The sequence below is a fragment of the Orycteropus afer genome, unplaced genomic scaffold (assembly GCF_000298275.1).
Source record: "Orycteropus afer afer isolate SDZICR_OR568_19922 unplaced genomic scaffold, OryAfe1.0 scaffold00023, whole genome shotgun sequence".
Lineage (NCBI taxonomy): Eukaryota > Metazoa > Chordata > Mammalia > Tubulidentata > Orycteropodidae > Orycteropus > Orycteropus afer.
Window position 1 is genome coordinate 11,027,804 of NW_006921610.1, and position 27,469 is coordinate 11,055,272.

The 27,469-nt window shown below is 39.1% G+C and overlaps 1 protein-coding gene across 1 annotated transcript in view; it reads right to left on the reverse strand.

The window, feature by feature from the left end:
- ACVR2A (activin A receptor type 2A) overlaps positions 1-27,469 on the reverse strand; it is a 168,109-nt gene that overhangs the window by 137,734 nt on the left and 2,906 nt on the right. Inside the window, exons 2-4 of the mRNA XM_007934961.1 lie at positions 27,103-27,246; positions 26,622-26,759; positions 26,295-26,351 (exon numbers count right to left, since the gene is read on the reverse strand). Coding sequence (XP_007933152.1) covers positions 26,295-26,351; positions 26,622-26,759; positions 27,103-27,246 — 339 coding nt within the window. The remainder of the gene's footprint in view (positions 1-26,294; positions 26,352-26,621; positions 26,760-27,102; positions 27,247-27,469) is intronic.

Sequence of the window (27,469 nt, forward strand, 5' to 3'; positions counted from 1 at the left end):
ACTCCTCGGAAGGAAGGTTGGGCAATCCTACTTCCGTAGTGATACTGCCTCAGAAACCCAAGGAGGGGTCGCTATGAGTCAGGGCTGACTCGATGGCACATAACAACAACAACAACAACAGATACACTCCTTGGAATCATGGGAGAAAGAAGGGCTGCTTATGCACAGGGAGACAGCTCAGGGGGCAGGAGTGCATGGAGGGATGGACACTGGGAAAAGGTAACTATAGGGAGGAAGTGTGAGGGGAGCTGTTGCATTGTGGTAAACTGTGGTCAATGTCATGACACAAAGTGTATGTGAACTGCTGCATGGAAAATGAATTTTCTCTGTAAATCTTCACCCAAATCACAATTAAAAAAAAAAAAGAAAAGAAAATGAGCCTAGTAGGTTGGAACATGTTATACAATAGCTATAACAATGTACTCAAACATACTGACAATCATGAACATAGTGCAAGACTGGGCAACATTTTTTTCTGTTACACGTAAGGTCGTTATGAATCAGAGCTAAATCAATGGCAATTAACAACAATAACAGTATCACAAAAAAGGACAAATCTAGCACACACAACTTCCAGAGCCTCTGCCTAAACCATTCCCTCACAGAGCTTCCTCTCACTTGATTCCACATTGCTTTGGATTAGATTAGTAACAGATCTTGTTATTAACTCTTCTGTTTCACTAATCACGTCTCTACCTCTGGATTTAATAGTTGTTATTTTGCTGGCTATGACATTGGCTACTCTGGACTATAATTCTCACTCTCTTCCCTGGCTATACATATTCAGGTCTTGGGGACATCCACAAAGGGAGTTCATCATTAGAGAGCACATACACCAGGTTTGACCAAGACAACATAAAATATTCCTCCCACTTTATACACCCAGTGAACTCCTAATCATCCTTCAACACTTACCTCAATTATCACTGAGGGAAAACATGTCCTCATCCCACCAAACTGAATTAGGCCACCTTTATCTGCAATCTCAAGGCATTCTAATATATAGATATGATGTAGTGTATAATTGCTAGTTTAGTAACCAGTCTTCTCCAACTTGTTGTTGTTATGTGCCGTGGAGTCGGACCTGACTCATAGCGACCCCTCTTGGGTTTCCAAGTCAGTATCACTGCTGAAGTAGATTGCCCAACCTTTCTTCCAAGGAGTGGCTGGTGGGTTTGAACTGCCAGCCTTCTGGTTAGCAATCAAGTGCCTTAGGCACTATGCTACCAGAGCTCTCACTAGGCTGTGAGTTTTCTAAAAGGGTAAAGATTGTATCTTATTCATCTCCATATCCCCAGTCCTGACATATATTAAATATTTACTAGATGGCCTCTTTCAAGTGCTGAAGAGCAAAGATATCTCCTTGAAGACGAAGGCGTGTCTAACCCAAGCCATGGTATTTTCAGTCCCCTTATACGCATGTGAGAGTTGGACAATGAATAAAGAAGACCAAAGAAGTGTTGATGCTTTTGAGTTGTGTTAGCAAAGAATACTGAAAGTTAAAAGAATGAACAAATCTGTCCTGGAAGAAGTACAGCCAGAATGCACCTTGGAAGCAAGAATGGCCAGACTTCATCTCACCTACTTTGGTTGTGCTGTCAGAAGGAACCAATCCTTGGAGAAGGATATCAAGCTTAGTAAAGTGGAGGGTCACTGAAAAGGGAAAGGCCCTCAACAAAGTGGATTGACATAATGGCTGCAGTGATGGGCTCAAGTATACAAAGCGTCAGGAGGATGGCACAGGACCGGGCAGTGTTTTCGTTCTGTTGTACACAGGGCCACTATGAATTGGAGACAACACAACAGCACCTACCAACAACAAGATGACTAATAAATAAACCTGGAGTTCAAGACAGATCAAAGTCAGGGATATAACTTTGGATATCTACATTTAGTTAAAAACTGAAGATGAGAGATGGAATTACTTCAGTATGGGAGGGTATTTAAAAAAAAAAAAAAAAATGTTGTCAAGTCGATTCCAACTAGTAGCAACCCTACAATACAGTGCAGATCTACCCCACAGGGTTTCCAAGGCTGTGATCTTTATGGGAGGAGATGGCCACCTCTTTCTCCCATGCAGTGGCTGGTGGGTTCAAACTACCAACCAACTGATCAGCAGCTAAGCATTCAACCAAGCCTCCTTAAGGGAAGGTATGGAGAATCAGAATTCCATTAGGATGGAACTCTAAAAAACAGCAACACTAAAAGGATGGGCAGGATGAGTATACAGGTGGTGAAGAGCTATAGTCACAGAGAATTGGGAGGATAAAGAGAAAAAAGAATTTCAAGAGGGACAGGTAGATAACAGCATCAAAGTTAAAGAAAATCAAGTAGATCAAATACAGATAAACTAGACAATTAGAATATCATTAATCTTTAAGAGAATTATTTCACTTACTTCAGAGTAACAACAAGTAGAAGAGAAAACAAATGGTGCAGATGTGGAGCCAGTATATTACAGAGACATTTTCAGAAATTAGACAGTGACAGGAAAAAGGGAATTTCTTTCATATTAATTTATTTGTTCTACAAATATTTATTGAGAACCCACAATGCTCAGGGCATTGAGTACTAGGAATGCACTGGTAAACATGACAGTCATAATCCCTATTCTCATGGCACTTTTATTTTTACAGTATCAATTTCAGGAAGAAACAAAGCCAATATAAGATTCAGACAGGCTAGGCCAAGAAGAATCTGAAATGCATCTCTCCCTCCCCCTGGAAAAAAAAAAAAAAAGTCCCTTGGTGCTAGTTACCATTAATTTTAGTAATCAACCTATTAACTCTTCATGTATTACATAGTAAGTTTTGTTGTTGTTATGTGCTGTCGAGTCGGACCCAACTCATAGCGACCCCTCCCTGGGTTTCCGAGGCAGTTATCACTACAGAAGTAGATTGCCCCATCTTCCTTCTGAGAAGTAGCTGCTGGGTTTGAACCGCCAACCTTCTGGTTAGCAGTCAAGTGCCTTAGACACTATGCTACCAGAGCTCCTTTAGTAAGTTTTAGGATGTGTATTATGCTTAGTGTGTAAAGTTCCTCATTTCAAAGTAACTAGTTTCTTAGATATTCCAGGTTTTCAAACTTCTTTTATAACCTCCATAGTACCTGGTACACTGAGAAACACAACAGTAGGTACCCCTTAAATTTTAGTGAACTTCAATTACAGCTAAACAGATTGTTGTTGTTGTTAGGTGCCACAGACTCAGTTTCGACTCACAGTGACACTTTGCACAACAGCACAAAACACTGCCTTGTCCTGTGCCACCCTCACAACTGTTGCTATGCTTGACCACATCGTTGCATCCACTTTGTTAATCCATCTTGTTAAGAGTCTTCCCCTTTTTCGCTGATCCTCTACTTTGTTGTTGTTAGGTGCTGTCAAGTCACCTCTGCCTCATAGCGACATTATGTACAAAAGAACAACACACTGCCCCATCCTACGCCAGCCTCATGATGACTGCTATACCTGAGCCCATCCTTGCAGCCACTGTGTCAATCCATCTTGTTGGGGACCTTCCCCTTTTTCATGGACCCTCCACTTTAACAAGGATGATATCCTTCTCCAGGAACTGGTCACTTCTAACAACACGACCAAAGCCGGTGAGATGAAGTCTAGCCATTCTCACTTCCAAGAAGCATTCTGGCTGCACTTCTTCCAGGACAGATTTGTTTGTTCTTCTAGCAGTCCATGGTACTTTCAGCATTCTTTGGCAACATCAAAACTCAAAAGGATCAATCCTCCTTCAGTCTTCCTTATTCACTGTCCAGCTCTCACATGCATATGAGGCGAATGAAAATACCATGGCTTGGGTTAGACGCACCTTAGTCCTCAAGGCGACATCTTTGCTCTTCAGCACTTTAAAGAGGTCTTTTGCAGCAGATTTTCCCAATGCAATACATCTTCTGATGTCTTGACTGGCACTTCCATTGGTGTTGATAGCAGAACCAAGTAATATAAAGTCTTTGACAACTTCAATCTTTTCTCCATTTATCGTGATGCTGTCTATTGGTCCAATTGCAAGGATTTTTGTTTTCTTTATATTGAGATGTAATCCATACTGCACAATGAAGTCTTTAATCTTCATCCGGAAGTGCTTCAAGTCATCCTCACTTTCAGGAAGCAAAGTTGTGTCGTCTGGTTATCTCAGGCTGTTAATGAGCTTTTCTTCCAATCCTGATGCCACGTTCTTCATATACTTCAGCTTCTTAGATTATTTTCTCAGCATACAGATTGAATAAGTATGGTGAAAGAATATGACCCTGCCACATTCCTTTCCTGATTTTAAACCATGCAGTATCCCCTTGTTCTGTTCCAATGACAGCTTTCTGGTCTGTGTCCAGCTTCCTCATAAATATAATTAAGTGTTCTGGAATTCCTATCTTCTCAATGTTACCTATAATTTGTTATGATCCATGCAATCAAATGCTTTTGCATAGTCGATAAAACACAAGTAACCATCTTTCTGGTATTCTCTGCTTTCAGCCAAGATCCATCAGACATCAGCTATGATATCCCTCATTCCATGTCCTCTTCTGAATCGAGCTTGCATTTCTGGAAGCTCTCTGTCAATATATTGCTGCAACCATTTTTGAATTATCTTCAGCAAAATTTTACTTGCATGTGACATTAATGATATTGTTCGATAATTTCTACATTATGTGGGATCACCTCTCTTTGGGCTGGGTACAAATATGGATCTCTTCTAGTCAGTTGGCCAGATAGCTGTCTTCCAAATCTTTTGGCATAGCTGAGTGAATGCCTCCAGCATGGCATTCATTTGTTGAAACATCTCAATGTGTATTCCATCAATTCCTGGAGCCCTGTTCTTTGCCAATTCCTTCAGTGCAGCTTTGACTTCTTCCTTCAGTACCACTGGTTCTTGATCACCTCCTGAAATGGATGAACATCGACCACTTCTTTTTTGTGTAGTGACTCTGTTTATTCCTTCCATCTTTTGATGTTTCCTGCATCATTCAATATATTGCCCATAGAATCTTTCAATATTGCAACTCGAGGCTTAAATCTTTTCTTCAGTTCTTTCAGCTTGAGAAATGTCAAGTGTGTTCTTCCCTTTTGGTTTTCTAAATCCAGGTCTTTGCACATTTCATTATAATAACTGACTCTGTCTTTACAAGATGCTCTTTGAAATCTTCTGTTCAGCTCTTTTATCTTGTCATTTCTTCCATTTTGCTTTAGCTACTCTCTATTCAAGGGCAAGTTTCAGAGTTTCTTCTGATATCCATTTTGGTCTTTTCTTCCTTTCCTGTCTTTTTAATGATGTTTTGCTTTCTTCATGTATGATATTCTTGATGTCATCCCACAGTTCCTCTGGTTTTCAGTCCCTGGTGGTCAATCTATCAAATCTATTCTTTACAAAGACTCTCTAAATTCAGAAGAGATATAATCAAGGTCATATTTGGGCTCTCATGGACCAGTTTTAGTTGTCTTCAGCTTCAACTTGAACTTCCATGTGAGCAGTTGATGGTCTGTCCCACAATCAGCTCCTGGTCTTGTTTTGGCTGAAGATATTGAGCTTCTCCATCACCTCTTACCACAGATGTAAGTCAATCTGACTCTATTTTACCATCATGATATCCTTTCCAAGGGGAAGATCCCTCCTGATAACAACCAAAGTACAAGAGACCAAGTCTGGCCCTTCTTGAGTCTAAGGAACACTGGGGTTGTACTTCTTCCAAGACAGATTTATAAGACAGATTTGTTTGTTCTTCTGGCAGTCTATGGTATATTTAATATTCTTCATCAACATCACAACTCAAATGTATCAGTCTTCCTTATTCATTGTCCAGCTTTCACATGCATAGGACCCATGGCTTGGGTCAAGCATACCTTAGCCTTCAAAGGGATTATCTATGTTCTTTAACACTTTAAAGTGGTCTTTTGCAGCAGATGTGTAAAATGCAATCTTTGACTTCTTGAATGGTGCTTCCATGGGTATTGATTGTGGATCCAAGTAAAATGAAATCCTTGTCAACTTCCATCTTTTCTCCATTTGTTATGATGTTGCTTTATTGGTCCAGTTGTAAGGATTTTTTGTTTTATGTTGAGGTACGATCCATACTGAAGGTGCAGTCTTTGACATTCATCAGTAAATGCTTCAAGTTATCTTCACTTTCAACAAGCAAGGTTGTTTCAAATGCATATCACAAGTTGCTAATGAGACTTCCTCCAATCCTGATGCTGTGTTCTTCTTCATATAGTCCAGCTTCTCAGATTACTCACTCAGCATACAGGCTGAGTAAGTGTGGTGAAAGGATACAGCCCTGTCACACATCCTTCCTGATTTTAAATCATACAATATCCCCTTGTTGTGTTCAAATGACTGCCTCTTGGTCTATGTATAAGGTCCTCATGAGCACAATTAACTATTCTAGAATTCCCATGCTTCACAATGTATTCTATAATCTGTTATGATCCACACAGTCAAATGCCTTTGCACATTCTATGAAACACAGGTAAACATCTTTCTGGTATTCTTTCAGCCAAGATACGTCTGACATCGGCAGTAACTTTCTTTCCACGTTCTCTTGTGAAATCTGGCTTGAATTTCTCACAGTTCCCTGTTGATACACTGCTGCAGCCATTTTTTAATTACTTTCAGCAAAATTTTACTTGTGTGTGACATTAATGATACCGTTAGATAATTTCCATATTCGGAATGGGCAAAATTATGGATGTCTTCCATTCTGTTAGCTAGGTACTTGTCTTGCAAATTTTGGCATATACAGTGGAGCACTTTCACTGTTACATCCATTTACTGAAACATTTCAGTGGGCATTCTGTCAATTACCTGGAGCCCTGGCTATGCCTAATATTAGCTTTTCTACCTGTTCAGAATGTCACCTAAATTCAAATCAATCTCTATGGATTTAAAACTTGTCTCCACTACTCATTTGCTACCTTTTATTCACTCTCCCTAGTCTAAAAAACACCGGAATAAAAGATTCTTTTTCTCTTAATCTCTTCATCATCTTTTACTTTCCTACCCACCAGCCACTCCCCGGAAGGAAGGTTGGGCAATCTACTTCCGCAGTGATACCGCCTCAGAAACCCAAGGAGGGGTTGCTATGAGTTGGATCCGACTCCACGGCAGTGCGTAAGGCGTAAGGCGTAATAAGCAAACTGATACTTGAAATGTTATCATAATGGAAAACTGAAGTCTGGATTTGGAAAAACAAAGTATATGTTATATCTTTTAATCAGTATCTCTTAATATGAATATGGGCAAGAGAACCACAAATCCAAAAGCCAGAACCATTTATACTTACCAAGTATGTTCTTCCTCTCTCACCTAGCATAGGTTATGAGCACCAAGTGAGCAATTAACTACCACTATCATTAAATTGTTTTCCAAATATGACTCAAAAAGAATCTGGATTTGTTTTTTTCTACATGAGTAAATTCTGATTAATTCAACTTCTTGAATCAAGGTATAACCATTCTTTAAGGATGCATTTACTTTGATCATTTGATTCACTAATTACCTGAGTGGTGATCACAGCAAATGAATTCTGACCTAGTTCTGATTCTGGCTTGTTGTATAACCAAAAGGAACAACGTCTGTTTCTCAGTCTTTAAACAGCTGTGGACAAACAATAATTTTCACTTCAGAAGCAGGGAAAACTCTGCTATATGTCATTTCGCATTTACGTTCTCATAATGAACAAATTATATTGGCTTCAGGAATTATGGTAGACCATCAACACCTCAATTTGATAACTCAGCATTTTTTTTACAACAACATGGGTTTCAAGAGCTGCCAGAAAAAGCAGCTGCTGTTGGAGCAGGGGGAGGGGGAGGGAACCTTGGCAGATCAGGTTCAAAGAAAATCACACTACTGTGGAATTGGCAACTCCAATACATGTTTTAGAATATTTGGTTCAATAGAAAAGAGTAGATATAAGCCCAGCAGACACAGGTTAGAATCCCAGCTATACTACTTAGACAGCCTCACTGAGTCTCAATTTCCTCATCTATAAGATGGGGATAACATTTATTTTGAATGATGAATCACACACTTTATCACTAAAACTTAAAGATACTTTGCCCAGTAAGTGCAATAAGTGCCGGTTGTTAATAATGGCAGTTTAAACAAATAGCACTCATTAATTTTATTGTTACAGACTATGGCTATCCTGTGAGAATACTTGCTAGTTCCAATTTTGACCCCAAAAAATGTAATAAATAAAAATGGCATATATGTAAAGAAATTAACCTATTAGGAAAACAATTTTGACCATTCCTCATCAAAAGCAAAAATGAGAAAAACACTTCTCTAACAATCAAGGGCAGGACTTAAGTATAAATTTCCTTCAGGCAACAACACACATGGATCTATGAGTGCCATCAAGCAAGCCAAGAAAGAGCAAAACAACATCTGCTTTAGAACTGCAACTTACACTGGGGCTTCCTATTGCTGTATTGCTACCCCAGGCACCCCAGGCTCTATACATGGGTTTCTCAAAGTATGGTACCAGGATTACCTGCAAAACAACTATCCCAATAACGTGGGAAATGGCAGAGGAGAAGAGCTGGTAAAAACTTTTTTACCTTTACAAAAGAACACTGAACTTAAAAGTCAGGATTTTAGCTCTAGCTCCACTACCAGTAATTAGTGGCTTTAGGCAAATCCTAATATTTTGAGGTTTAAGCAGGAGTTCTGGTGGCACAGTGGTTAAAGCATTCAGCTGCAAACCAAAAGGTCAGCAGTTCAAACACACCAGCTGCTCCGCAGGAGAAAGATTAGGCAGTCTGCTTCAGTAAAGATTCACAGCCTTGCAAACCCTACGGTTCTCCTGTAGGGTCGCTATGAGTTAGAATCAACTCAATGGCAGTGGGTTGGGTTTGGTTGTATTTTCAGGGGCTGGGTTAAAACACATTAAAAAATAAAAACCTATCTCATATTATGAGGCTCAAATAGGAGCACACCGAAAATCACTTAGAAAACAATAAAACATTATATAAATCAAAGCTATTTTCCCAGAAATGTTCATACTGAGAGACTGTGAAAATAAAACAAGATAAACTTTTGGAATTATTAGTTATTCTGCTAAAGTACCACCCTCCTTTGTCTTTTATCTCTTTTTGGAAAGGTTTTGAGGTGCTCTCATTTGGGAATATACTACTGAATGATGTATTATGCCATTCTATTTTATAGTTTTCTAAAAAGATCCCCTCAAATCTCTGTATGAAACAGTATTACTACAAAATTTCATAACTGAAAATGTTAGTATTCTTCCTTGAAAACAACCTGATGTTCTAGAATTAAACTAGAGTCAAATAAATAAATAATGTGAATATTATAAAACAAACGAGCAAATAAAACACTACTTCCTGATAGAAAACAGTATGTTGTTGTTATGTGCCATCGAGTCGGACCCGACTCATAGCCACCCCTCCTTGGGTTGCTGAGGCAGTATTACTACTGAAGTAGATTGCCCCATCTTCCTTCCGAGGAGTGGCTGGTAGGTTTGAACCGCCAGCCTTCTGGTTAGCAGTCAAGTGCCTTAGGCACTATGCTACCAGAGCTCCTCATATATTACTAGGTGAAACTAATTCCATATGAATTGTATTCCCACTGCAGAAGCAAGCATCTCAACTCAACTTGGGAAAGATGAACACATTTTATAAGGGTCTGTCATTTTTCCATTCAATTAGCCAGGTATCTGTAGGCTACAATTTTGTTACTTTTCTAGTTAAGAACAAAAGCCTTCCCATCAATCTTTTATTCCCAAATCAAGTTAGAGATAAGAATCAGCAAAAATCGGTTTTTAACCATACTTACTAACTCTATATATAAAAGAAATGTAGATGTTTTAAAAATACATGTATTATGATTCTTAAAAAACTTGTATTAAGTAATGAATCTGGACTAGCCAAGTGTTACTTAAGAGAGGCTTTCCCTTAATAACTAAAAAAATAACTATTTCAATTAACATATCAAAGCTTGTTGTTGTTGTTTGCCGTCGAGTTGGCCCCGACTCATAGCGACCCCTCCTTGGGTTTCCGAGACAGTATCACTACGGAAGTAGGATTGCCAAACCTTCCTTCCAAGGAGTGGCTGGTGGGTTTGAACCTCCTTCTGGTTAGCAGTCAAGTGCCTTAGCCACTATGCTACCAGAGCTCCCAAAGAGATTTGTTGTTGTTGTTGTTGTATGCCGTCGAGTCAGCCCCGACTCATAGCAACCCCTCCTTGGGTTTCCGAGGCAGTTATCACTACGGAAGTAGGATTGCCCAACCTTCCTTCCGAGGAGTGGCTGGTGGGTTTGAACCGCCAGCCTTCTGGTTAGCAGTCAAGTGCCTTAGGCACTATGCTACCAGAGCTCCTATATCAAAGCTACCAGTCTCCAAAAGCGTAAGTTTTGTCTTTGGAGACTGATATCAAAGCTACCAGTCTCCAAAGACAAAACTTACGCTTCTAACACAATTAAAAGCAGGCCCTGTTTTAACTATGCTGTTGTATGCCATCAATTCGATTACTATATGGTAGGTTATATAGGGTATTCTAGGCTTCAATATTTACAAGAGCAGATGGCCAGGTCTTTTCTCCCATGGAGCAGTTCGAACTAGTAACCTTTCAGTTAGCAGCTGGGGTACTTAACCATTACACCACCCAGGCTTTTTGTTTTACCTATACAGAGTAGTGCCTAAGGCACTTGACTGCTAACCAGAAGGCTGGCAGTTCAAACCCACCAGCCACTCCTCAGAAGGAAGATGAGGCAATCTACTTCCGTAGCGATACTGCCTGGGAAACCCAAGAAGGGGTCGCGCTATGAGTCGGGTCCGACTCGACGGCACATAACAACAACAACAACAACATATCCACTTACAAACTGCCACCAGGGAACAGCTAAACCATCTGGGTGTCCCTGCTACTAGGGTTTTCCTCCTCATTCCACATATAGCTAAAGACACAATTATATTACTCTTCCTCAATGAACCTCATCCTCAACCTTTTGCTATTTCTAGCATTAGTCAAGAGCCCAGACTGGCAGTGAGGCATGAAGGAGCAGGGTTAGTAGTACAGGGAAGGAGGGAGAAAAAAATATAGGCAAGATGACAGAGGTGCCTCCACTCTTACACACTGTCATTCTTCATTAAGTTCCTAACCATGTTCTTCATTCCTTTCTGATGGCCTTGTCAAAGCCAAAGGTTTGTTTCCCAAAAATGAGGTAAGATGCCACCAATTGGGACTTTTTTTTTCCCCCTCTAAAACTTTCTAGAAGTTATACATGGCTTCTTTCCCTATATGGGGGGTGGGGGAGAACGTGGTGTAATAGGTGAAGCACTTACTGCAAAATAAGATGAAACTATGTTCAAATTTCAGTTGTGACGCTCATTAGCTATATGACCCTATTTGTTGTTGTTGTTGTTGTTTGCCATCGAGTCGGCCCCGACTCATAGCGACCCCTCCTTGGGTTTCCGAGGCAGTATCACTACGGAAGTAGGATTGCCCAACCTTCCTTCCGAGGAGTGGCTGGTGGGTTTGAACCGCCAGCCTTCTGGTTAGCAGTCAAGTGCCTTAGCCACTATGCTACCAGAGCTATGACCCTATTTACACATTTATAATATGACCCTATTTACACATCTGTAAATAGGTAACAACCTCACAGGGTAGCATAGTACCAGAAACACACTGTAGCAAACTATCAAGAGATCTTTTTTAAAATTTTTCATTTAGCTCTTCTAAGAAGGAAAAATTGCCAGGATCAGTATCCCAAGCCCTTGGATATGTCCTTTCAAACTTTTCTGACCACAAACCACAATAAGAAATATACTTTTCATTGTGAGCTAGTACACAGAGACATAGACATAATCACACACAGAACTGAGGTTTCACAAAAACAATACTAACTTTACCATGTGTGATTCATTCTGATATTCTCTACTTGCTTTCTGTTCTGCTACTGGTTACCAACGAAATTGATTTCATGATATTCCAATGGGTGGTAACCCAAAGTTTGAAAAGAAACTAGCTTATACTCTTTTCTGTCTCTCCCCCTCCCTCCTTCCTCATCTCACTCCTCTTCTTTCTCTTCCCATCCCCCCTCCCAAACCATATATACCAGGGCTTAGAGCCAGTTCATTCTGGATCAACTCTCTACTGAGAATTTGTATTTTCACCCCAGATATACTAGGGGATCACCTGGGGACCTTATTAAAATGTAAATTCTGATTCAGTGTATCTGGGGTGGAGATGCAGATTCTCAGCAGGGAGTCAAACCAAAATGAACTGGTTAGGTTCAAAGTCCTAATATACACAAAGCTCTTTTATGTCTGGTCACCCTACCACTCCACAGGATATCCTGTAGGATGCAAACCCCAACAAGCTAGGGAACAGAGATTAGGGAAGAAGGAAAATTTCATAGTGCTGGGAGTGAAAGAAATATTATCACTTTGTGAGGTAGGAATTATAAACACTACTTTAAGTATTATGTAGTATATCATGCTATAATAAAGCCCAACATCCAAATTTTCTCCCTGCAGAATATCTGTTCCTTCTACTATACCAACCCAAGAGTAGCATAATTAATTGTTTTCTTGTATTTGAAGATACAGGAAGTACTTACTACGGTTTGTCACTTTTGAAAAAACCAGAATTGGCAGCCAAGCGCTTTAACCACTACACCACCAGGGTTCCTGATCTTTACTGGCAAAGTACTGTTTCAATGGTAGAAAATTCTATAATCTGTAACAAACTAGGCTCATTTACTCTTTGCCTCTCTGGTGATACAACGCAGCTAGCTATCAGTTAAGTGAGCTGGTTTCTCTACCATAACATGGATATAAGTTTAGGAATTAATTATAAAAATACTGCTTCAATTGGGGCTGCTAAACATGTGTCGCCAGACTAACTAAAAGGAGCCCTGATAGAGCAATAGTTAAAACACTCACCTGCTAATCAAAAGGTGGGCAGTTCAAACCCACTAGCCCTCTCTTCAGGAGAAAAGACCTAGGGAACTACTTCCATAAAAATTACAGCCTACAGAACCCTATGTAGCAGTTCTTCTCTGTTCTACATTGTTGTTGTTGTTGTTGTTATGTGCTGTCGAGTCAGATCCGACTCATAGTGACCGCTCCTTGGGTTTCTGAGGCAGTATCACTACGAAAGTAGATTGCCCCATCTTCCTCCCCACGAGGAGTGGCTGGTGGGTTTGAACTGCCAACCTTCTGGTTAGCAGTCAAGTGCCTTAGGCACTATGCTACCAGAGCTCCTCTATAGGGTTGCTATAAGTCAGAAATGACTCAGTAGCATACAACAACAGAACAACTAGAAACTATAATTCTTGGGTTACAGTGGTGAAACACAAAATCTGTATATAACCCATCAAATCCACTTAACTCTGATTCAAAAGGAAAAAAAGCATAACTAACCTTTTACTTTCACTCCATCCTTCGTAAGTGAGGATCAGTTTGAACAGTTTGTTCTTCATAAGAATCATTCTGATAGAGGTAGTTACTGGAGAAAATAGTATCTGACAGTTTGTTAGCCCTCTCAGTAGTCAAAGCCTTCTAATTTAATTGGTTCTATCATTTCTAATCTTCTCAACTACTAAGCAATCTCCATTTACATTTTAACAAACAACACAATTAGCAGTTAATTTCCTTATTCAACACCCAAATCAGATTTATGTATGTCCAAAGAAGAAAGAAAGAGAATAAAAAAGATTATCTGGTAAGATGTGTTATATAATATTTATACAGGATAAAAGGATGGTCAATGGCTCTTCAGTCATTTTTCCTGGTCATTTAGAAAGGTGTTTCACTCTACTTCTGAATGTCTGGCTAATCAAATTGTGCCCAACCTTGTATAAAATAACATCTTGCAACTGGCCTCACTCATTATCTATTATTATCTTTATGCTTTCACTTTTCATTTCTCTCCATATAATTCTGAAATGTACTTACACAAATCAATTTCAAGTCCTAGCTTAAACAAAAATAATTAGCAAATTTTATTTACTGATGCTATAGTCTGAAACTCCACAACCAGGTAACAAAGCCAGGATTTTCTAAAACTATTTTACTTGGGGTAATAACAAAGGACAGGACCTGTAATATTTACAAGGTAAAGTTACACTTCTTCATAGAAGGTGGCTTACCAAAGACAACTTTACCTGCTTCCGAACTGAAAGAAACCAAATGAACAGAATCCAAATGAAAAGAGGCATCCGCCATTGTATTTTTTAAATCCAGTAAAATTTAACATCTCTTCTGGTTTTACCTCTTTGTAATAATTTCATTTTTTCTAATCAAAGATGCTGCTGCTGAATCTCTGTCCTAATAAAAAGCTGATTCCCATGGCCAAAATCAAGCACCATTTCCCGCCTCTACCACACCCCCAGAGAGGCTTGAAATCTTACTAGAACAAAAATAGTCAAGCTGACTACTTAGACAACAAACAAACAAACAAAAACTCACTGTTGTCAAGTTGGATCCCACTCATAGAGACCCTCCCTTGTGTTTTCAAGGCGGTATCACTACAGAAGTAGACTGCCAACATAGCCCTAAAAGAGCATTAGTTTTAACCAACAGCATAGTTTTAACTCTTTATCCAGTACTTCAACCTTTATTGTAAGACCTCGATTACCTACAAAGACATCAAATTCTTAAGAATTAAGATACAAAATACACTCAGTTTCTACTTCTGAATCTTCTACCATACCAGTAACAGTTATTACACATTTGAGACAATACAGAGGTGATGTTATTAAAGAGCAGGCATTTAGAAAAAGAGTCCAGCTCAAGTTTCAAAGACATAGAAATATGCCACCAAAAAATTTAGTATCCTTGGGACTGTATTCTATTACCTCTTTTTTGAGTTTTCTTGAGACAGTTGTTTGAAAGTCTTATGTGCATAAGAAGCCAACACGTTTTTAAAGTACTAGTAGCCATTAGAGGGAGCTCTGGTAGCATAGTGGCTAAGGCACTTGACTGCTAACCAGAAGGCAGGCGGTTCAAACCCACCAGCCACTCCTCGGAAGGAAGGTTGGGCAATCCTACTTCTGTAGTTGATACTGCCTCAGAAACCCAAGGAGGGGTCACTATGAGTCGGGGCCAACTCAATGGCAAATAACAACAACAGTAGCCCATTGGGAGCTCTGGTATCATAGTGCCTAAGGCACTTGACTGCTAACCAGAAGGCTTGTGGTTCAAACCCATCAGCCACTCCTGGGAAGGAAGGTTGGGCAATCTACTTCCGTAGTGATACTGCCTCAAAAACCCAAGGAGGGGTCACTATGAGTCAGGTCCAACTTGATGGCACATAACAACAATAACAATAGCCCATTGCCACTGAGTCGATTCAGACTCAAAGCGACCTCTATTGGGTTTCCGAAGTACGGAAGTAGGTTGCCCAGTCTTGCTTCCGCAGTGTCTGGTGGGTTTGAACTACTAACCTTCTGGTTAGCAGTCACATGCCTTAAGCACTGTGCTACCAGAGCTCCTTAACCTGAATATAGCTCTAGCTTCCCTGTACTCTTAGGATTTTATTCTAACTCTTTCCCATGTCTACAAAGCCCTGTATGATTTATCCCTATCTCTCCAGTCCCATCCTTGCATTCATTTCTTCAAGCAACTAGTCAGCCTGTTAAATATTTGTTGAGCTTCTACAATGTGCTATATACTGTAAGATGCTCTGGGCATATCGTCATGCACAAGTCAGACAACCTTCCTCATAAAGCTTCCACTCTAGTAGCAGGAAGGACAGATAATAAATGGGGAGATAAATAAACTGAATAATTAGAGACTGTGATATGTGATTTGAGGGAAATGAAAGAGTTTACTCTCTCAGCTACCTTATTAGTTTCCATCAGAGCACATGTGACAATTTGTAATTATTTTACTCACCTAACTACTTACTTTGACTATAAGCTCCATAAAGTTATGATCATGTTTGCCTTGTTTATTGTTGCATCCCAAGCATTTAGCACAGTACCTGGTGTGTAATTCAGTATTTATTTGTTAAATGAAAGAATACCTGTTTTATCCTCTTTAACCTAGAGATCAGTAAAGTAAGGTCTTAGTGTTTTCCAAAGGTCAAGAAAAAGTGTGTGGGAAAGGAAAAATCTGAATGCAAGACTCAAGCTTTAGTCCAAAATATGATATCCCACTCAAAATACTGAACTCAAAAGATTAAATAAAAACAAAACCAAACTCACTGCTGTTGAGTCAACTGCAACTCACAGCAACCCCTCCTTGGGTTTCTGAGGTGGTATCTCTACAGAAGTAATTGCCCACTCCTCCTTCCAAGGAGTGGCTGGTGAACCACCAGCCTTCTGGTTAGCAGTCGAATGCCTCAGGCACTATGCCACCAGAGAAAAAACGGACTTGTGAATCTTTCAAGAATTTAATTTTACGTAAAACATTTTCACAAGTTGTTTAAAGTTATTTAAAAAATATTTTAAATTCCAACAAATAAATAGAAAAAGAGATGTATTTTCTTTTTGATGAATGTTAGAGCAGTGAGAGCTTACAGAAGGCTTACCAAAAGAACCATGATTTCTAAATGTTCTAGATATTTCCTGGCACCTATTTGGCACTCTATATTGACATTTTCTTTCGCTGAATCATTTAGTCAGAACATTATTTCATATTAACAGAAAAGTTACTTTTCCTGCAAATTAAAAAATACCCCCAAGAACTAAATGTCTTATATACTACGTTTTAAAATGAAGCTTAAAGATAGGTTAAAAACTAATATGTAAGCTATACTACGGATCAGCTACTATATTATGAAGTCTATTATTTCAATTAATGCTCACAATATCTTGGTTTACAAACGGAGAGCAAAAAAAAGAACCTCAGTGTTTTAGAAACTTGCCAAGATCTCATAACTTGCCTGTGCCCCTTCCTTTTGAAATAATGCCTTGGAACAGGCATTATTTATTATAAATAGGCATAAATATGTGAAAAACACAGATTTTTCCTAATAATGGCATATTTCTCTATAAAATATAAATTGTGAAACTAGAGGAATCACAGAAAAATCCTCCCTCAAAGCTTTATTAACAGGTAGGCTTATTTTAATTGTAAGAAGCAAGGATTTGATTAGTCCTTACAGTATCTGAAAAGGAAAGCCCTCTCTATACAGTCAATTCATCTAATAATTATCTTCTTGCTTTACATTTATAGTCAGTAATTCCCAATGTGACTTATAAACCAAACCAAACACACTGCTGTAGAGTCAAACCCAGCTCATAGCCCCTCCTTGGATTTCCGAGGCAATAGCCAACCACAGAAATGTCCAAAAGAATCATTACTGAAAATAACATATACAAAGTTCTACTTCTGTAGAACACTATTGTTGTTGGTGTCATGTGCCGTCGAGTTGGACCCAACTCATAGCGACCCCTCCTTGGGTTTCCGAGGCAGTATCACTACAGAAGTAGATAGCCCCATCTTCCTTCAGAGGAGTGTATGGTGGGTCTGAACCGCCAGCCTTCTGGTTAGCAATCAAGTGCCTTAGGCACTACGCTACCAGAGCTCCCATAGAACACTAAAGAACAGTATAATTTACTGTGAAGAAAATGCCTCACCAAGATTTCAAAGAATATAAGCTGAATAATTACAGGAATTACTGGAATGTGACCATTATTTAAACACAAACAATATATTAAGCTGTGAATACTTAGAATTCAACTAGACATCACAATAGAAATATAACCATTATGTTTGTTCCCTTAAAAGAATATTACATGCTCTCATGTTTTTATGTACTAACTGATTTTTCCAAATCCATGCTTGTATTTTCATTCACACTTATTATCTAAATCTGTATCTGTCCATAGAATGTCTTGAGTTATTAAACTGCTTCCTATTTTCTTCTGGCTCGTTAGTTCTCTACCAATTTTACTGAGTAGTACTGACATCATACCTTAATGTTCAAGTTGCTTTTCTGTTCTATATTCCATGTACACATATATAGGGTGTCTATTAGGATCTATGAGTTAGAAGCCCTATATTGACAGCAACAATTTTTTTAAAAAAATTAGGAACTGTATCATCCATTTACAGCTCCTCTCGATTTTACTTACTTTCCATTTAGATTTAACCTCCTTAATTGAAATTGTTCACTACTTCAAGCAATTATGAAAATCTCTTTATCACACAAATCTCTTCCTCGGATTTGGTCAGAATTGCTCAACTCCTACCTGCCTTCTATCTGAGGTCAAGTTTACTCTCCAATTCCCTCTGTGTTCTTAATCCTATTTTGCACCTTCATAGAAAGATCAATATTCTTTTTAACCTCTGCCAAGCCATTTTTCCCTAGTATTAAGATCTATCTATTCCAGTAAAGGGAAGGAGCTCTGGTGGTGCAGTGCCTAAGGCATCTGACGGCTAACCAGAAGGTTGGTGGTTCAAACCCACTTGCTGCTCTGTGGAAGGAAGATGGGGCAATCCAATTCTGAAAGATTTACTGCCTAGAAACCCAATAGGGATCAATATGACTCGGAACATTTCCTAAATGGAAAAAAAAAAAAAAAATCTGAACGCTCCAAAGTTATCATCAAGACCTCTGCAAGTGTGCTTAATTCATCTAGTTACTCCAAAAAAGAGAAGAGTTCAGCCAGAGGAGGCCCATGTTCCCCTATATTTTGTGCCTAGCCATACAGTTTGCATTGTAGATAAAATAGTGACATTTTTCAGTGCATGCTTTTTTTTTCAACATACGTATTTTTCATTGCATATATTTGTTATGCATTCTACATATATTTACTTATGCAGTTTCCTACTCTGCCCAGTGTAGTACGTAGTCAATGTTTTTTTAGACGTTTACAACCTATTAGTTAGTCACTGATTTAACTGATGGGTCACAATCAGCATTTTAAAAATGAAACTGAACATAAAAATAAATGAAAGTATCCTACACAGAATAAATAGTTCATGAAACTTCTATTTTTGACACATACACATACACACTCTCTCTCACACACACAGCGATATATAGGAATTGGTCACTATGCAATCTGTGTTTCTTACTGTGCATTTGATCAAAAAACTTTGAAAGCCACCAAATTTGAAGATCTCCAAGATTACTTCTAAACCTGTATGATTCAAATTATGCTAGGAGATTTAATCTAAGATTCACAGATGCAGTACTTTAACATTAAAAGGATTTAAAGATATCAAAAAAAAAAGCAAAATTATTTTTTATATCCCTCTTTCTTTTCCTTTACAATGTCACCACTGAACTCCAATCTTAAATCTAAAAAATCACAAAGCTAAAGAAAGAGCAGGAAAAAAGTTCAGAAAACATGTAATCCAAGTTCATCACTTTAATAGATAAGAGAACTCAGTATCAAAGAAGTACCTATCATGTGCCAGGTTCTAAGAATGGGTCTGAGGATAAAAAGAAGATGTCTTTGAAAAGCTCACAGTCCAGAGTGGAAATAAGCAAATAAACATTCGCAATAACTTCTGAGAACAAGGTCATTTACAAGGTGTTAGGAGAACAGAGTACAAGTAACTCAATCTGGGTTGGATGACACAGAAATTTTCCCTAAAGAATTGAACAAAAAGTTAGTCAGGTAAAGAAAGTAGAAATAACATGAACAAAGGCACTATATACAATAAAGATGACACATTCAGAAAACTACGAGTAGTCTTGTTTGGATGGCATATGAAACTCATGCTGAGGAGGAGCAGCAGCAGCAGAATGCCCAGCATTCGTGTGCCATTTAATCTCCAAACCAGCCTCTGAGAAAGACACTGCTGTTATCCCCATTTAACAGATGAGAAAATAGGCACACAAAGGGTAAGTGACTTGCCCATAGTTAAGTTGTGAAGCCAGTCAGAATTTCAATCCAAGAAGTCTAACTCCAGCATCTATAATCTTAGCCACTCTTAACAAGTTAGAGAAAACAGGCAAAGCCAAAAGATGAAGGACTCTGTATGCCATTCTAAGAGTTTACAGTTTATGCTGAGGGGAACTCACAGTTAGTGAAAGACATCTAAGCTAAAATGACAAATTCAGATTTATTTTTTAATGAGGTCACCTTGGCAGCTATGTGGACAGAATGAAAAGAGAAAGTAGTGACAGGCAACTACCTAGTTTTAACTAGAAAAGTACCACAATAATTCAGTTAAGAGAAATGACAGAAGAGCTAGACAGCAGCAGAGCTGTCAACGAGAACCCAAATCTACTGACCGCTACACAATGCACTTGCTCTCAGTATCCATAAAATCTCCCAATTTTTCCCCTTAAACCCACCATGCTAAAAGCTAAAAAAAAAAAAAAAATCCAACCTCAGAGACAATCTTCCCTTTGTTGTTATGTGCTGTCGAGCCGGCCTGACTCACAGCAACCCCTCCTTGGGATTCCAAGGCAGTATCACTATGGAAGTAGATTGCCCAACCTTCCTTCCAAGCAATGGCTGGTGGGTTTGAACTGCCAGCCTTCTGGTTAGCAGTCAAGTGCCTTAGGCACTATGCTACCAGAGCTCCTATCTCCCTTTGTTGTTGTTGTTGTTGTTATGTGCCGTCGAGTCGGCCCCGACTCATAGCGACCCCTCCTTGGGTTTCCCAGGCAGTATCACTACGGAAGTAGGATTGCCCAACCTTCCTTCCGAGGAGTGACTTGTGGGTTTGAACCGCCAGCCATCTGGTTAGCAGGCAAGTGTCTTAGCCACTATGCTACCAGAGCTCCCGCCCTTAATTATACAAAACCTGACCACCATAAATGCATTAAGCATATGGAAGTAACTAGCAGAAAACTCACTGGAGAATGAGAGGAAATAAATAGCTATATCTACAGTAGTTTTCTTACCTTCTTGATTTTTCCCTCTCCTTCCTCAATACACTATTCCTGGAACTTTCATATTCAATAGTCAATTTGAAATCAATGTTCTGTCTAGACATGACTGTTACAACCTAACAGAATTAAATCTACCACAGAGGAAGGCTAATGTGGTCCCAGCAGTGGCAATAAATATACTCCCTGGTCTAGTCAAATTTGGCTTAAACAGAACAGATGAATGAATAATAATAACAAGAGGCTTTTTGAAAGCAGCAAGGAGTTAAAGAAAATCTGAATATAAAAAGGAAATTCAAGCCATTTGATTCTAAAAAAGTAATAACACTACTCCCAAGAGTGTGAGAGTGTGTGTGTGTGTGTGTGTGTGGTATTCCAGAAACTAACAAATTAAAGAATAGTGTTTCATGACGCAAGTATTCTAAAGTCAATCCATTTTCTTTTAAACCAAGATGATTCTTCTTGAGCCACTTTTGAGGCTATAAGCAATGGGTGGGTTCCACTGGCAAGCAAAGCACAGTAAAAAGAAGTACAGAAAAGGCAGAAGGGGGAAAAGGGAATAGATAAGGAAGAGGAGAAAGCAGAAAGGAAACGAACAAAAAGGAATAAAATAAATGTTAAATTATAAAACATACAGTAAAGAATAAAGGAGTACCAGTGACCCTACTAGCAAATGCTACCAATGTTACCTAATTACTATCTGAGGAACACTAAGCAAGTGGCAACATAAAGGAGTATGAAAAGGCAATCTAAACCAGATATATGAAATTCTAAAGCTGAAAAATAAAGATACTTACAAAAGTAAAAAGGAACATAATGAAATCTTAGAATCTAAAGAGAATTTAAGAGATTATACTAAAGTCTCATTTAGTTTAATTATACTTCACTTTTCAAGAAACAGTGACTCTGGTAGGTCCAAAGGTGAAAATGTCAGTAGTGCCAGAGATCTTTAGGGGAGGTGCATCACAGAGACACTAAAAAGCTTATTTGCATACTCTGTGTGGGACTAACTTCAGAACTTGCCTGTCAATGGTGTGCTATTTACTATTTGATTTTCTAGTTGATTCTGGTTAGCTGAATTAATTCTCTTAAAACCAGAGTTCAAAACAAGTACTCATTAATTATGATCAAGCTATAATGTTCAAAAGGGCAAGGGGCTTGCAATAGATCACAGAATACTACTTTATATAGTCTAAATCAGTCTAATAGTAACCAAAACCTAATGATTCTCAAGAAAATTGTAGAATTAAGAAGTCACTTTAGAAGTTTCTTGAGTGCCTAAGGCATCTGACTGCTAACCAGAAGGCTAGCAGTTCAAACCCACCAGCCACTCCTTGGAAGGACGGTTGTGCAATCTACTTGCTAATGATACCGCCTCAGAAATCCAAGGACGGGTCGCTATGAGTCAGATCCGACTGGATGGTAATGAGTTTGGTTTGGTTTGAGACAAAAAAAAACTTTTAAAAATGAATTTACACATTTATAATTAACATATTTTTTCCACATCAGACTTATACAAACTTTCAGACCCTATGTTTTGGACACACAGACACATACACCCAAAAACACCCCCACTGCCTCCAGCTACTTCAAAAAGGATAAAAAGAAATAAAATCCTTAAATATGATTACTATGGCAAAAAGACTAATATATATATCAAAAGCAAATAAAATTAAGCTTGATATCTCAACCACTCACTCATCATCCATGATAATACAGTCTTCATGAGGACTCTATCTTAACAAGTGATTGGAGTTTATTTATAACAGCAAAGTATTCAAGTATAATAGAATGAAAAAACTTATATACCTATAGTCTGTTTCTCTAATTTAATCATGTTCTCATTGTAAAAGATGATGAACACTTTCAATACAAGGTCACCTGGAGATCATCAATACCATGTATTTATAAAATTTAGGAGACCAACTTTGGGGTGGGGGGGAATTATAGACTTTTACTAATATACTAATGCTATTCAAAATGAAGGAGCTCTGGTAGTATATGCCTAAGGCACTGGACTGCTAACCAGAGAGCTGGCGGTTCAAACCCATCAGCAACTCCTCAGAAGGAAGATGGGGCAATCTACTTCCGTAGTGATACCGCCTCAAAAACCCAAGGATGGGTTGCTATGAGTCAGGTCCGACTCGACAGCATGTAACAACAACAACAACAACATTCAAAATGAAGAGTTCAGAATAGGATTTCTCAACCTCAGCACTATGGGCTGGCTGGACAATTCTTTGGCGGGGGGGGGGGGGGGGGGGGGGGCCGGCTGTCCTGTGCACTGGAAGATGAGTAGTAGCATCCCTGCCCTCTACCCACTAGATGCCAGTAGCACCTTACCCCCAATTATGAGAACCAAAAATCTCTCCAAATGTCCTCTGGGGTACAATCATCAACCCTCACTGAGAACTATGCTTAGATCTGAAATAGAAAAAATTCAAAATGGATGAGGAGAATGTCTTCTTTGTTCTGTTTTTCTTTTGGTCTGGATGTTTCAATACATTATATTTGAATTTTATCACAGATCACATTTTAGAGATTCAGTCTTTTGGAAAACAAAGTATTTAATAGCTACCAAACTTTGGTAGCTTTTAAACTTTGTTATTCAGAGTTCAGAAGAATCCCACAACTCTCCCACCAGTCACACGTACACTTGCTCGTGGATACAAACATACACGCACACAAAGTATTGCCTAGCTAAACTGAAGAAAATGCACCTAATACTATATTGCCATTTCTCATTTCATCAAGCGTATTGAACAGACTGCCCCAGCTTCCACAGAATCCAAAGGAATTCTAAACTTACTTCAACGTAACTCAAATACCACAATAGCTGTAACACTCTAGGTATGATAAACCTAAATATAAGAGCAAGTATTATTGGCCTCCTCACAGTTTAACAAATTGTGGAGAAAGATACAAATTAAACTACCTGCAGTCCTTAAGTACATCTCCTTGTTACTAACAGACCCTTGTAAGTTCCAGGTCTATACAATGGTTAGTAATAACAAATTGGTGCTACTTTATGACACATATCAAAAGATTATTAGTGACATACTGTTACATTAAAGATGTTTTAGTGTACTGGAAAGTATTTCTTTAATGCATAAAGGTACACCGCATACTTATATACATAGTATAACAAACATTTGACTAACAAATCATACCAGTTCCTGATGTACAAATTCAACTGAAAGACAAGACTTGGGAATTGAACTCTTTCGCAACCTGGGGACTGCCTGTACAGTGCTTATAAAAAAAACAAAAGCCAAGTAGCAGAATTTTCATTTTGAAACAGAATCTAAGGATGTAAAGAGGAATGAAAAAATTCAAAGTTATGGGAAATCTGAAGCATTCCACAGTTAGGACAAAGATTCAGAATGAGGAAAAAGAACCCTGGAGATGCAGTGGTTAAGTACTTGGCTGGTAATCAAAAGGTTGGCAGTTCAAACCAATCTGGCATTCCATAGGAGAAACATGTGGCAGTCTACTTCTGTAAAGATCACAGCCTTGGAAATCCTATGAGGCAGTTCTACCCTGTCCTATCAGGTTGCTATGAATTGGAATTGACTCCACAGCAATGAGTTTGGTTTTCTTGTTATTTCGATCCTACAGGAATAGTCTGCATAATTGGTCTACAGAATACATGCCAGAAAAGGAAAAATGAAAGCCCACAAAACACTTAAAAAAAAAAAAAAAAAAAGTAAGCATTCATCCTAAACACTTGGAATAAAACTGTTCTTCACTACTGTTCCCATTTGATTTAAAAAAGGAAAGAAAAAAAAATAACCTAGAAACAACAAACTCATGACTTGAAAAATTTTTCAAATCTCATAAAAATACCCATCCCCATGCTTCCAGCATGCTAGATTATACATTACATACAAAAAACAATTAGGAGAAGAAACACACTAAACCCTTTTCACAGTGTATCTGATTCACAACAAAAGCCTTTAAAAAAAAAAAAAATCAAACATTTTAGGTACTAAAATGGTCAGGTATAAATATGGAATGAGGTCTTTATGATTATTTCAATTCTCTTTAGTAGAAGCACATTCAACTAGGAATCCTCACTTTTAAAAACTATGCAACAGTATTTAATATTAGTTTCATATAATCTATATACTCCATAGAACCAAAACTACTTATTTCAATATTTTAGTTATTAACCTCCTGGCCCAGTGAAAATAATCCTTCAAGAACTGATGCTCAATTCTTTTTACTCCCAAACCACACAGAAGAAGCTGTAAGATTTGAAGCAATAGCCTGCTTTTTCAGAAAGAATACCTTGGGACTGCTCAAGAATAACCTCATTTACCAATTACTATGATTCAGGTGGGTGGGTATGGTAGGGAATAATGCCCACAATTCCTACCAGTGGCCATGATGCCCCTCCTCCTCAGGGGCAGGAGATCAGAAAAGGGAGTGAGACAAGAGTTCATCAACCATAACATACAGAGGCAGAGGAGAAAGAGTACTATGGGAAAAACTAAAACTACATGGTTAAGTCATGTCACAAAAACAAGAGGCTTAATGCTATCAAGGCCTTCATTCATTTCAGACACACCACTGTTTATCTTCCTCCCCAAATCATGCACAAAAAGACTGTCAGCCTGCCTTAAGCATGTTCCTTCTTCCATTTAAACAGACATGATTCTTTTGGTTAATCTCTGGCAATGATCGCCATTTCACAACACATTCAGCCCACCCGGAACTGATCAATACCACTACAGACATAAGACTAGACTTTATCCATTTATTAACCACAAGGAAATGTACCATTCAGCAAAATCCTATACATTACAAAAGATTCTATTAAAAAGGGGGGAGGAAACAGATGGACAGACATACACACACAAACACACACATTATAGAGGTACACAAAGAAAAGGCTACCACCCTCTAATTTCCCTGTGGCAAATGATATAGACATGACCATGAAACCTGTCAATTCAACTGTTTCCCACCCCCCTATAATTTTTATCTCACAATCTAGTGATTGAGTATTGAATTTTATGATAAATAGATCCACAGTAACTTTAAAATTGTTTCATCTCTCCAACACTCCTGTTATGTACATCTGCACACCTTTGGGCTAGATGTTGGATTCATTTACAGAATTTCAAGTACAAAAGACTAGTTTTTCCAACCACTGGTTGCAATCACAGCATGTTCTCACAAAATCAAATAAAAAATGGCCAGATTATTCTTCCAACTTTGGGCCAAAACTTATTTTATGATTACAAGTATTTAACAAAACAATTTCATATGAACAGTTCTAACCCGAAAGCAATACAAAGCATTTAAAATAAACAAAATCTGTGCCCGAAAAGAGCTCGCAAATGATGGTTGAAAGCTAGCAAATTACCAACACACAAGTGGCATACCTCTTCTGCACTAGGTTATAGTTAATACTCCAACAACTACAACTATTTTAAACACTGCTGGACACCGAAGTTGAAGAAAACGTGAGAAGATACCCAGATGAAATTGTTGATACGATACATTGTTTCTCACCGTCAAAATTAAGGAGCAATTGACCTGATCTGTGTCGTAATAGTCACCAACGTAGGGCTAATTAAAAGACAATTTTTTTAAAAAAATCACCTTTTTTGGGGGGAGATGAATGACATTTTTGAATACGCATTTCGAATCTCAACCTTTGCATAAATTGTCACTTGTGGTATTTGCGGGTTAATTGCAACCCAACCAGCGCTGTCATCCAGTGTTACGGCCACAAACCATGACTTTCTCACTTCCACAACACAGCAATCATTCGTATCAGTTCGCCAACCTTACTCAAAACGAGAAAAATTCATGGAGGTTTCCAGATCACAATCAGACCTGGGGGATGGCAGCAGAGGGGCTCCGGGTGGAAGAACCTCCCAAGACTCCATTGAAGCTCAACGACCCAACAACAACCGCCGCCGCCAACAGCAGCAAGCAGCAGCAGCCCCGCCGCGCCGCGCTCCCTGCACCTACCTGAAGAACAAGAGATAAGAAAGACGGCAAACGCCAACTTTGCAGCAGCTCCCATTTTCCCCAGGCGCCGGGGAATCCGTAGGAAGTTCTCGTTAGATATCCAGTTCCCCGGGTCTTCCTCGGAGACAAATCTCCTGGTGTAAAATCAACCGTCATAAAACATATTTGGAAACCCCGACCAAAAACGTTCACGGGGTTTAAAAAAGAAAAAAAGGAGGAGGAAAAAAAAAGCACAATAATAATAATAATAATAAAGCACCACGGGGAAAACCGCAACACATACGTACAAGACTCAAAACCAAACAACGAAAAGCCAACAACAACAAAAGCAGGTTTAAATCACTGTCAAAATCACTGTCAGCTCCGCTCGCCTCTCGGGTCTCTCGGAACAAAACGCCAGGTTGAGGCGACGAGAAGGCGGCGACGACGGCTCCTGCTGCCGCCCGGACAGTCCGGGAACCAAGCTAGGTCCGACGTCCGGACCGACCTTCAACCCGGACACCCAAAGTCCGGGGACCACTGGCGTCTAAGCCCACGGCGGTGGCGGCCGAGGCGACAGCGGCAGCGCAGGGAAGGAGCAGCAGGCGGCGGCGCGGCTGTGCAGGCAACGGCCAAGTTCTGATCCAGGCTCTGGCTCCAGCTCCGGGCTCCAAGCTCGGCCGCGTTTTTGGTCCCCTGGCCTCCGCTGGGCCCCGCCTCCCAGACTTCCG